Source organism: Prionailurus bengalensis, chromosome A2 (assembly GCF_016509475.1).
Source record: "Prionailurus bengalensis isolate Pbe53 chromosome A2, Fcat_Pben_1.1_paternal_pri, whole genome shotgun sequence".
Taxonomy (NCBI): Eukaryota; Metazoa; Chordata; class Mammalia; order Carnivora; family Felidae; genus Prionailurus; species Prionailurus bengalensis.
Genome location: NC_057348.1, coordinates 4,533,442 through 4,545,952, shown reverse-complemented (window position 1 = coordinate 4,545,952; position 12,511 = coordinate 4,533,442). Strand labels below are relative to the sequence as shown.

Genomic DNA, 12,511 nt, shown 5'->3' with positions numbered 1-12,511 from the left:
GGTGCCCCCCAACCCCCGGCCTGGGCTGTTCCAGGCTTGGCTTCTTTCTTTGGGAACAGCTCTCAGCACAGAAGGCTTATTTGGGGGAAGCGCCCAGTGGGACGATGTGGTGAGAAGGCTCATTTTTCCCCGAGAGGGAATGTTTTTGTCCTCTTGTCTCAGTCCTGTTGGGCGGGTGGCACTCTGCCTTCCTGCGACCTCTCTCCGAACTGTTCAGGACTGGTCACTGGAGCTCTTCAGATGGTGTCCTGATGTCCATATAAACTCATGAGCGTGCGTCCTGTTCCCTTGCAGCCACCCACACAGTCCCGTGTCCCGGAGGCCAAGCTCATCTGGCTCTCAGGGTGGCTGCTTGTCCCCCTGTCTCCGACCCCACAAGCTTATCTATTTCTCATCTTTGCGTGTTTCTTGCTTCATTCACCTGTTGGGTGTTGTGGACCTGGGGCACCCCAGGCGGGACAGGTTGAACTCTCAGGCCGTCTTCCAGCCTTACTCTTCAGCAACACTGGAGGAGAGCCACATCGCCCAGGCAGGGTCTTTCTGGCACTTTCCACAAGGTCAGTGGGTGTCTGATATCCCCGGATTTGTCTGACTTAAGCTCTCCAGACGTGTGTGGTCAGAGTCCAGGTATGGAGTGTGGCTCTGGGGATCTTCCCCATGCCGGCCTCCTGGGCCTGTCCTTCCCTGAACCACATGGAGGTTAAATGGAAGGAAGATGCTTGCTAGAGATCTTGGTGGTTTCTATCTCAGCCATCTACGGTTTTTCGGGACTTTCTGCAGAACAGAAAGAGTAGGAGTTGGTATCTCTTCTGTACGTGTCATCTGCAAGCCACCCAAAACGTCTCAAAGAAATGCCCCCCCCCCCCCCCCCCGGGTGGTAAGGACACCCTGGTGGCCGGCAAGACTGCGTCTGTGTCTGCTCGCAGCATCTGTCGCCAGCATCTTTGAGATTCCTGGGAGCGAGCCCCCGAGCCAGAAGAGTGTATCTGCCAGGTCCGGGAGGCTGGGGCAGGCAGGATTCCGTCCCCCTCCCTGCCCCAGGGTCTTTCTCCAGCCCCCCAGGCAGCGTGACTTAGGAGGCGCCTGCACGGGTTTCTCAGGCAGCGAACGGCAGGTTCTTCTCTGCTGACGGTCCTCAAAGAAACCCTTCCGCTTCTGAGCCGTCAGTCCCTCTCAGCTCTCCTTGGACAGCACCGCCTGTGCGCCAGCCACTTCCTCCAGCTGAGCACCTTCCTTTGGGCACCCAGATTGGTTCTCTGGCAGCCTGGAGCCAGAAGGTCTGATTGGCCAGGCCACCTGCGCCAGGCAGAGGGGCCAGGAGGGAAGGGCTATGTCCTTGCAGGGCCTTGACCATGGGAGCCCCGGGCCTGGGGGCCGGTGGCGAGTCTGGCTGCCACAGCCCTCGGTAGATCAGTCCCTGATGCTTCTGTCCCAGAGGGTGCAGTGGTGGTCGGGAACTGGAGGCTCCCACCCCGGTAATGGTTGGCCCTGTTGGCCCCTCTTCCTGAACTGTACTCTCGTAGCCCCAGGGGCACCCTGCTTCTCTGTCTGATGTCAGCCACTTGGCTTGGTTGACCTTTCTCTAAAACTTGGTTCTTAGGCACTTTTGGGTCATTAACACTTTGAGAACACGACTGGGAGGAGTCCTTATCCCTGGGAATATCTACCTTATGCTCACGTCAGCGTGTGATTTCAGAGGGCTCGCGGTCTGGGAGCCCCGGGCAGACCCTGGTGAGGAGCTGCAGCTCCGAAGGCCGTTGCTGCTTGTGCAGGTCCTGGGCAGCCGTGGAGGCTCGCTTGGCCCTAGGACTTGGGGGTAGGGGCATGGTGGGAACTGCATTGGAGGCATTGGCCAGCGTGCCTCTTGGTGCTTGGACCCATTCCTGCGACCTAAGTGGGCACACAGACGCTGCGAGAAGAGGCCGGAATTACACGTGGAATTTGCTTCTGGCCTGCTTCCTCAGGAGACCAGCTTGCTGGGGAGTGGAGCCCCATTCTGCAAGCCAGTCCCCAGGGGGGCTGCCCCCTTAGACCGTGTGCTGGGGACTCGTGGCGTGAGCATCCCTTCCCCTGGCCCCAGTGACAAAGAGCTGGGGCCAGGGCACCCAGCGATGTTTCTCCAGGGAGGCGGCGGTGAGCCTCGGCCACGTGGGGCTGTCCCTGAACCCTTGGCACTGACATGGGGTATGGATTTGCAAGAAGACGGCGACTGGAGTGGATCAGAGGTGTTCAGGGCTGCACTGTCTGTCCCTGGGTCCCTTTGCCGGGAAAGCTCCATGGTGGGCTGTGAGGGCAGCAGGGGCCTTGCTGCTGGGCCTTTTCTTGCTTTGCCTACCCTCCTCGACATGCTCCAGTCTGTCCCCTCGGCACTTGGGGTGAGCTGCCTCAGAGGAGCCCCTACCTTCGTGGTGTGGGTCACCCTCTGGTCTGGCTCTCTTGGCTTCCTGGTGAGCTTTGTCTCGAGAGCCTCTGGGCCCGACTGTGTACCTGGCCTGCCGAGTGGGGCCAGAGCCCTTGGCAGCCAAGCACGGCAGGCACCTGTCCGGTTTACCTGGATATACGGGGTGACGACGGGGTGTCAATAGAAAGGAGGTCCAAATGAGGCGTCAGATGGGGCTCCCACCTGCAGGGTGCGCCAGCCGCATAGGGGTGGGTGGCAGTGGCTGCAGCCCCCCTTGGTTGAGTGCTTGCTGCCTGCCAGGCCCTGCACCACTACCTAGTGAGGTAGGTGGTCCTGCCCTTGTTTGCAGATAGCACAGGCACGCAGGGGCCTTCCCAGCAGCCTGGGCGCAGGGCCCCTCTCTGCCTCTGTCTCCAGCAGGAGCTCCGTGACCTGCCTGGCCAGCACTAGCTTCTGGGCTCCACCCTCAACCCTCCGAATTCCCAAGGTGGAGACCCAAGAATCGTGTGTGTTTTAGAAATGCTGCCCAGGCGGCTTTGATCGCGAGAGGGCGAGGGGTCTGAGGAGCTGTTTCTGCACAGCACCTGGGAGCCCAGCAGGTGCTCAGTAAATGCTGGCTGTGGGGACCAAAGAAGAGCTGTGCTGGGCGTGCACTGGGACCAGGTGGGGGGGGCCTGCCCGCCGGTGCCCCTCAGCTCCCCCACCCCCTGCGCCGCACGCAGCCTCTGCTCCCCCGGGCCAGCGGGAAGCAGCGAGTTTGGAGCGGGAGTGGGTACGTGTGGCCTGCCTGTCTCGTGTCTGACTCACCGTGTGCTCTTCTTGAATCCCTCAGGGAATATGTCAGTTCAATTCAGAGGGGCATCTTAGCCTGCAGTCGCCCGGGACCTGCTGACACTTCCCAGTAGTTTAAAGGGACAGCTCCATTTAAAACTCTCACCTGCTGCCTTACTTTTTCGCTTTATGGAAGATTTTCTCTAGCTGAGTCTGAATCAGGTGGATTATACTTTGTAGGGGTCGGGGGAGGCGGAGCAGGGCGACCCCGAGATGCCACTTGACCGTGTCTCTCCCCCTCCTGCCCCCGCATTTCAGGACGCCAGCAGGGACAGCAGCAAGGCCTGCAAGACCCATAAGACGGCCAAGGAGCACCGGGAGCGGCCACGGAAGGACTCCGAGGGCAAGGCCCCCTCCAAGGAGCCGGAGCGCGAGCAGGCCAGGAGCACCAAGGACGCCACGCGGAAGCCAGGCGAAGGCCGGCCGCCCAAGGAAGAGAAGGCCCCGCCGGCCAAGGCCGCTTTCAAGGAACCCAAGATGGCCCTGAAGGAGACCAAACTGGAGAGCGTGTCCCCCAAGGGCGGGCCCCCGCCCCCACCCCCGCCCAAGTCTTCCAGCAAGCGGCCGGCTGCCGCCGACTCACCCAAGCCCAGCGCCAAAAAGCAGAAGAAGAGTAGCTCCAAGGGGTCCAGGAGCGCCCCCGGCACCTCGCCCCGCACCTCGTCTTCCTCCTTCTCGGACAAAAAGCCAGCCAAGGACAAGGGCAGCGGCAAAGGGGAGAAAGTCAAGGCCGAGAGTGAGCCCAGGGAGATCAAAAAACCCCCGGAGGTGGAGGAGTCCAACTCGGAGGATGAGGCGTCCTTCAAGACAGAGGTGAGGTGGTCCTTCCCCCACCGGCCCCCTTGCCTTGTCCTTTCTCTCCTGGCTCTGAGCTGTTAGGGGCCTTGTTGGCCCAAAGGTTAGACGAGGAGGCTGGGATCTGGGGTCCCCCAGTTGCTCTTTGTAGCTTTGGGCAAACCTGCACACCTTGCTAAGCCTCAGTTTCTCCTTCTGTTGGGAAACTCCGGACACAGGGCTTAGGGGAAGACAGTTCTGGCAGAGCGTGATAGGTTTGTCCTTGAGTTCACGGCTGTCTTCCTTGGGCAGCCCCCTGCACGGGCCAGGGACCCGGTGGCTGATTGCGTGTCACCGTCGCCCCTTTCCTGGCCGCTGCTGGGTCAGTGCCATCAGGGACTGCCTCCCGGTGCCAGTGGGGCGTCCCTGAGCGTCTTCGTCCCGCTCTTTGGCCATTGAGCCTCGGTGGGTTCCGAGGCCTCCCCATACTTCCCACCACCCCCTCCTGTGCACACAGTTTGGATGTTTTCTAAGCACTGGCTGGAGCCCCTCTCTGGGAGCTAGGTCCTGTCACCGTGGGAGGCTCGGGACTCCTGCCACGTCAGCGTTTCTAGGCGGTTCTTAAGGTCACCATCAGAGATGGCGTGAGCCACAAAGCAGCCAGTAGGCAGACTGTTGCCTGCGGAGCCAGACCTCGCTGGAGTCTCGGGTGGCAGCCCCATCTCCGAGTGCTGTTTGGCTCAAGGGGTCAGAGAACAGGTGCTTAGATGGATGGCAGGGGTGGGGGGGCTGAGTATCACCAGCTCCAGCCCACAGTGCCGTTTTGTGTTTCTTTTTCTTTTTTCCTTTTCTTTTCTTTTTTCTTTTCTTTTCTTTTCTTTACTTTTCTTTTTCTTTCTTTCTTTCTTTCTTTCTTTCTTTCTTTCTTTCTTTCTTTCTTTCTTTCTTTCTTTTTTTTCCTTCCTTCCTTCCTTCCTTCCTTCCTTCCTTCCTTCCTTCTTTCCTCTTCCTTCCTTTCCTTTCTTTCTTTCTTTCTTTCTTTCTTTCTTTCTTTTCTTCTTTCTTTCTTTCTTTTTCTTTCTTTGTTTCCTTCCTTCCTTCCTTCCTTCCTTCCTTCCTTCCTTCCTTCCGTATGAAATTTATTGTCAGATTGGTTTCCATACCACCCAGGGCTCATCCCAACAGGTGCCCTCCTTAATGCCCATCACCCACCCTCCCCTCCCTCCCACCCCCCATCAACCCTCAGTTTATTCTCAGTTTTCAAGAGTCTCTTATGCTTTGGCTCCCTCCCTCTCTAACCTTTTTGTGTTGTTTTGTTTTCCTCCCCCTCCCCCATGGTCTTCTGTTAAGTTTCTCAGGATCCACATAAGAGTGAAAACAATATGGTGTCTGTCTTTCCCTGTATGACTTATTTCACTTAGCTTAATACCCTCCAGTTCCATCCACATTGCTACAAAAGGCCAAATTTCATTCTTTCTCATTGCCAAGTAGTATTCTATCGTGTATATAAACCACATCTTCTTTATCCATTCGTCAGTTGATGGACATTTAGGCTCTTTCCATAATTTGGCTATTGTTGAAAGTGCTGCTATAAACATTGGGGTACAAGTGCCTCTATGCATCAGCACTCCTGTGTCCCTTGGGTCAATTCCTAGCAGTGCTGTTGCTGGGTCATAGGGTAGATCTATTTTTAATTTTTTGAGGAACCTCCACACTGTCCCTTTTGTGTTTATGAATCCCCATTCACTCTCGGGGGCAGAAGGCTTGCCTTCCAGTGTGGCTTCTCAGAGCTCCACAGGGACTTTGACAGTGGCTCCCAGAGACGAAGCCATGGGTGGATGGTGTCAGCAGCACCGATGTCTTGAGCGTGTGGCTTCCAGGGGCAGGCTGTGGAGGCGATGATTGAGCCTGTGGGTAACAGTGCATCCCACCAGCTTAGGGACACACACACACACACACAGGACTGGCAGTGCCGTGTGCCCAGCACTTGTCACACCCAGAAGGCACTGTCCCTCTTTTCTATCCCAGGCGCTTTTAAGCGAGGCCGTTCTGCGCCCGGGCCTGGCAGACCTGCATTGGGAAGAGACGGGGGCCTCCCCCGTCTCCCCACTTGAGCTGCATGTTGTGTCCTGCCCCAGTGACCACACTGCCATCCTGGTGTGGTCGTCGTGAGCACCTGGGGGCTTCTGCTCAGAGTGGGCTGGCTGGACGCCCAGAGTGGCCCTGGGCTCTGTATCCTGAGAGACTTCTGAATGACAAGGCTTAGCCACTTGAGGTCCACGTAGGCGTGAGACCCAGCCACCAACAGGATGCCAGATCGTGACTGGCTGCCATTTGACAACCCTGGGGTCTCAGTGAGGCACAGATGTCTGGTGGAGGAGGCGAGATAGCCTTCCAGACTCGGGCCTCCTGGGCCTCTCTTGACTATCTCAGGCCATCGACCCTGGAGTCCACATGGGACGCCGCCACCGGAAAGCTCTGACCAGTGTGTGGACCCTGAGTCGCCTCTCCCCTTAGCCCTCAGAGGTAGCTGGGCAGCTCCTTGTCTGAGTCCCTGGGCCGAGCTCCTCAGCTCCTCCAGTGGCTTTTCTGTGGTCTCTTTGGTCCATGGGGTTCCTGAGCCAGTGGCTCCCATCCAGTCACGGCCCAGGAGGCCCTCTGTCCTCCCTCTGGACACTCCGTGTGCCTGAGCACCAGGACACTTTGCAGCGCTCACAGTGATCTCCTGTGCACTTCTGACCCACACCTGCTCTGGGCTGTCTTAGCTGAAATCATTTCTGGGCTCCCTTTCCCTGCCCTCTGGGCTAGCGTGGGAGGAAGAGGGACAGGTCCTTCTGAGAAGCACGTCCGACTGCTCGGCAGGGACACCACCAGTGCTCGCCTGTTCTGACACAGGGTCCAGGCTGGCCTCTTGGGGGCTCCCTGTGTCCAGAGTCTGCCGACCCGTCTCCCCACCGGGCGCTGCCGCCACCCCTGGTCTAGCACGTGGCCCTGCTGTTCTGTGCCCGCCCCACAGCCCCTGCTGCTCTCACGTCCCTGGCCCAGTCCTGCCCGAGGCCTGTGCCCCAGAGGTCCGTTGGCACAGTTGGCGTTGACCTTCATGTGCTAGCATCCGGCACACACACACCTGTACACACTGAGCAGAGGCCGGCACACTCGCTCTTTCACAGATCGGGAAACTGAGGCTTAAAACTGGGGATGCTGGTGAGAAAGCTAGGGTCAGAATGCAGCACCCCTGGGCCAGAATAAGAACTCGGGGTCTACATGCCGGAGGCGCCTTGCGGCTCCAGGCCCAGCTGGGCCCCTTGCTGGGGGTCGTGGGGTCATGCTGGTCTGGATGGCCCCTCTTCAGTGGTCAGTGCTTGATGGCAGTCCAGGCCGGGTTTCCCCAGGGAGGGCTTCCCAGAGAACATCGTTGGCCAGTGTGAAGGTGGGTGAGTAGGGGACATCAGTAGGGGTGCGTCGGGAAGGTGGGAGTGGGTTCTGGAAGACTGTGGTAAACCCTGGAGGACTCACTCCTTTCACTCATCAGGTGCAAAGTATTCTGTCCCCGGGGCAGCCTGGATCACTCATGGGTCTATAGAGGAGGAGACTTGTGCCTTCCTAGGGCCCCTTGCATGGGCTGGGGCCCGCCCCTGGTCCACAGACCATCTAGAGGGGCTGTCCTCTGCCTCAACAGGTCAGGGGCTCTTCTGGGCTCTTCACTCCTGAGACACCTGCGCAGACGCCGCTGGGTGCCTCTGCCCGTCTCCCGGCCCCCTCCCTCCTCTTGACAAGGGGAGGTGCTTGATCCTAGGTGCTGAAGCTGTCATTTCCTTCAGAGGATCCTGAGGCCAGAGGGCTGGATAGCCCGTCCCGAGGACAGCCTTGCTGGTCTCAGGCAGCACCCCCCCATGCATTGGGGGCACTCTGGGCCAAGGCAGACCTTCTGAGCTCTGGACTATGCTCTTATGCCCTTTGGGGCCTGTGCCCCCTGGCCCACGCTTACCATGCTGCCCCTTTGGAGTAGCTTGTTGGCAGAAAGCAAGGGCCTGGGAACAGACGCTGCCCCTGTTCTGGCTCAGCACTCTGTGTGGCACGGCCAGAGGCCCCCGCCACAAGCATGCATGCGTCTGAAGCAAATGGTCCCTATCCAGGTCCCTGTCCACCAAGAGAGGCGCAACCCCCAGGTGTCTTAACCACCCCCCCACCTCCCATCCTATCTACCATCTATTGTCCTCTTTTGGCTTTTACTGCCCCCTGGTGGCTGAGTTTGGGGTGGCTGGCTGCAAAAAGGAAAGAGGAAGGGGTGTGACTGGCCGGCTCTGCGCGTGACAGGCCACTGTGTCCTCACCTGCTGGTCATGTGCACACATGCTCGTCATGACCTCAGGTGCCCGGTGGATGACAGCACGTGGCAGGAAGACGCCTTTTGATCATGCGTCAGCCTTGGGATGGGCGGTGAGGAACGGGCAGGATGAGAAGGGGGTCTCTGCACCCACCTTTCTTGTCCAGACCCTTCAGCTGTGCCCTGTGGCGGCACCACCACCGCCCACACCAGCTGGGGCATGCTGTCACCAGAGGAGGGCCCACAAACAGAGGAGCGCCCCCTGCCCTGCATCAACGGCTTGTCTAGTTCCTTGTCCCCCTGCCCAGGCAGGTGTGATCTGGAGCTTCTCCTGGAACTGCTAGAAAGTTCAAGTCCCTCGGTGGGAAAAGAAAAGTCCTGCGTTGCATTTTGAATGCTAACCCGTGTCCTGGGGCTGAGGGGGAGCCGGGAGCTGGGCCATCCGTGGAGCCCAGCTCATGTGTGCCTTAGGCAGGGGGTGCTGGGGTCTGGCGCCTCGGCGAGCTTTGGAGTGGGGGTCTGGGCCGAGACCCGGTGAAGGCCAGAGGCATTCATCGCCTGCTCGTTCCCCTCGGACTGAAAGAGTCTCCTTGTCTCCTCTCCCACTGTCCCGCCCGTCCCTGTTGTCGCGGGTGAAGTCTGCCCAGTCGAGCCCGTCCAACTCCAGCTCCAGCTCCGACTCCAGCTCCGACTCGGATTTCGAGCCGTCTCAGAACCACAGTCAAGGTGCGTGGTGCACGAGGAAGGGAGTTTTCTTGTGCAAAGGCAGCCGCTGCCCACCTGGAGCCAGTGGGGCGCTGGGTTTGGGACTGAATCCGAGGGGTTCGCGATGGTCTCCTCCACGTGACCGACTCACATGGGGGCTCATCCCCGCCTGAGCATCGGCACACCCGTGTCTCAACGCTGCTACCCCTGCCATAAAAGTTCACTGACAGCTTCCTGGGAGCGGGGGGTGGTGGGGGGTGGTGGGAAAGGGTGGGGGAGCCCCACACCTGGGCTGCCTTGCCCTGGACTGTTCCAGGACTGGCCCCCGGAGATCCGCAGACCTGGGTTTTTGGAAGCTCAGGGGATCCGTATGAAAGAACAAAACAGACGCAGGTCCCCTGACCACCAGCCAGGTGTGAGAGGTGCTGCCCTTTCTGGTGGTCTTTCGTCTTTGGGGTCAGTCTCTGGGGCCCTCGGGTCTGCCCAGCTGTGTGACAAAGGCTTCGAGCCTTGCTGATGAGGTGCTGCTGCTGGTGGACCTGTGGAGGAGGGTCCCTTTCCCCTTCCTTCCTTCCTTCCTTCCTTCCTTCCTTCCTTCCTTCCTTCCTTCCTTCCTTTGAGCAGCCCATCCCAGATAGACCACTGTTTCCTCTGCCCCCCCATCCACATCCTCCCCCTCCCCCATCCCTGTCATCACCCCACCCTGCCCTAGTCCTCACCCCCATTCTCCCCGTCCCCGTCCTCACCCCACTCCTGCTCCTTTTTTCACCCCCATCCTCCCACTCCCCATCCCTATCCTCACCTCACCCCTGCTCCAGTCTTCAGCACCATCCCCACCCCTCCCCCCATCCTCACCCCACCCCGCCCCAATCCTCACCCCCTCCCTATCCACGTCCTCACCCCACCCCTGCCCCAGTCTTCACCCCCATCCTCACCCTACCCCCGCTCCCATTCTCTCCCCCACCCCAGCAAAACTCTTCGTGGATGGGGTAGGATAGGTTCTGCTCTTGCTGCGTAATTTGGCTGATACTCAGGCTCAGACCCCAGCAGTCTGCATTTCTGTCTTCCCTCATGCCTTCGGGGAGGCTTGGTGGAAGAGGGCCTGAGGCCCACTTGGTTGCCCCAGAGCAGGGAGGGCCTTCCTTGGGTGCAGGGTGGGTCTCGGGGCCCCAGCCCACACACAGGGTGCTGAGGTGAGGGCAGCAAGGGGCCACCCTCAAACTGGAACCATTACTTCTGGTGAACTGGGCCAAGATTTTCCTGCCCCCACAGCCTAGAATCCTTTTTTCAAGGGTTGGGGAGAGCTGGGGAGTGGATCGTGGGGGGGGGGGTAGGGTATGGCCTGCCTGGAATTCAGACTTGCAGTCGCCGAGGGGAATGGGGGATGGGATGCTCAAAGCCCACATTCGCTCCAAGGGTTCTTATCTATGGGGAAGGGAGGGGGAACCTGCCCGAGCGGGATCATGTGACCAAGGTAATTGAGGGCTTTGTGTCCCTCTGTTGCCTTGGTAACAGGAATATAAACCAAGATGCCGTCTGTAGGGGACTGGAACTGTGGGCCTCTGGAGAGAGGAGCGGACGGTTGGCCCAGAGCAGCGGAGGGGGTTGCTGAGGGGCTGGGCAGGCCGGCGTAGGGGCGCAGGCTGCCCGGGAGGGTTCTGTGTCCCCGGCTCTGGCTGCCTTGCCCTCCCAGGCCGGGGCTGGCTTGCCGAGACTCCAGGCAGAGGCTGTGCTCCCCACACCCGGAGCAGAGGAGGGCTGCCCCTCAGCCTGGGCGATGGAGGGGCCCTGCAGTCCCGCTGCAGGCCAGGGGCCAGAGGCCTGCGAGCAGGGCCAGGGGCCAGAAGCCTGCGAGCAGGGCCAGGAAGGTAGGGGGTGGGGAGCCAGGGGGTCCCTCAGGAAGGGGGTGGCCACGGGGGTAGCTCTTGGAGGCGGGTGGCAGACCTCAGGTGGCCAGAGGGACCTCCGAGGCAGGTTTGTGTGGGTGTGTTTGGGGGTCACGGTTTCGAGAAGGGCCGCGTGGTCCCGGGCGTGCAGGGGAACCTGTGGAGTGCAGGCAGAGCCCTGATCCTGCTTCTGTCCCCTTGCCTGCCTCCCCTGCTGCCCTCCCCAGGCCCCCTGCGCTCCATGGTGGAGGACCTGCAGTCGGAGGAATCCGACGAAGACGACTCTTCGTCGGGCGAGGAGGCCTCTGGGAAGACCAATGCTGGGAGGGACTCCAGGTGCCTGGGCCCTCGGGGAGCGAGCAGGGCGGGTGAGGGGGCGAGGAGGCGGGGCCGGGCTGAGCGTGTCCCCGGAGCACCCCACCCGAGGCACCCCTGGGGGCTGCGTGCTCTCAGTTCCGCCAAGCTGCGGCTCCCGAGGTGCCTGCTGGGCAGGGAGGGCAGGGAGGGCAGGGAGGGAGGTCCGGTCACCAGCCGAGAGGGGAGTGAGGCCGCGCACAGCAGCCTGACGGCCGGTTCAGGGTGTAGGGGGAGGCTCGTTCCTCTGCTTTCGGGCCAGGGGGCCGCTTCCCCCTCACCCTTCTGCCCCTGCGTGGCCCGGGGTGAGGGCGGCCCGGAAACCGTCCTGGGACCGGCACACACCCCAGCGTGGGGAGCTGCTGTGGCTGCCTGCTGGCTTAGGGAGGGTGACATCTGTCCTTTCCTCAGAGCGGGGTGAGCTGAGGCTCCTCCTTTGGGCGCCCCCGGACCCTTGGAGCGGGCCCACCTCAGGGATGGCTGTGTGTTCTTAGCCTGCAGCCCAGAGCAAATGCCGGCCTCGGCGCCAGGCCTGCAGAACGGGCAGACCCGGGAGCCAGCGGCCCTGTCTTGATATAGGCCCTCCTGCCTGGGAGGCCAAGACCTCGCGACCTCAGTGGCTCATCTTTCAGATGGGCTGGGCATTGGGTCTGCACCCAGCGGGCTCAGGGACGCCCAACGGGTGCTTGCCGTGGCGCTGTTAGTCATGCCGCTTAAGCCCGCCGCCCAGAGTTGCGTCCGAGAGAGTCCTTAAACGGGCTCTTGCGTTTGCCGGCACCCTCCAGGTAAGGGAAACTGGGGCGCGGGCCGGGGGGGTGACGGGAACGACCACCCGGTGTGCTGGCAGTGCGCCGCACTGGGAGCGGGATGCTGAGAGCTCTAACACGTGTCAGTCCGGTCCTGAGGGGCTCCTGGCACAGCACGGGGACCAGATGTGCAGAAGGGCCTTTAGTGTCCTTTTCAGGGGCTTCCTGGGGCTCCAGGGAAGGGGTCACGCTGGCACTGTGGCTGCTTGCGGTGAGCTGACAGAGCCCCACCTTATTCCCTCTGCTTTCTCGGGAGGTGCTACCTGGTGGGCCCGCAGGCGTGGGGGACACTATAGTGCCACCTGGGCAACGAGGAGACCTCCCGCCGGCCTGTTCCCACCCTCCCCCACCCCCCGCCCACGGCAGACCTGCAGCTGCAGGAGTCTGGGAGAGAGCAGGCCCTGGGCCCCCCGAGAACAGCAGGGCCC

The 12,511-nt window shown here is 60.9% G+C and overlaps 1 protein-coding gene across 2 annotated transcripts in view; it reads left to right on the top strand.

Annotated features, from left to right (window-relative positions):
* MLLT1 (MLLT1 super elongation complex subunit) overlaps positions 1-12,511 on the top strand; it is a 67,973-nt gene that overhangs the window by 50,834 nt on the left and 4,628 nt on the right. For both annotated transcript variants that reach the window (XM_043586344.1, XM_043586345.1), the window contains 3 exons: positions 3,491-4,045; positions 8,971-9,058; positions 11,151-11,259. In XM_043586344.1, coding sequence (XP_043442279.1) covers positions 3,491-4,045; positions 8,971-9,058; positions 11,151-11,259 — 752 coding nt within the window. The remainder of the gene's footprint in view (positions 1-3,490; positions 4,046-8,970; positions 9,059-11,150; positions 11,260-12,511) is intronic.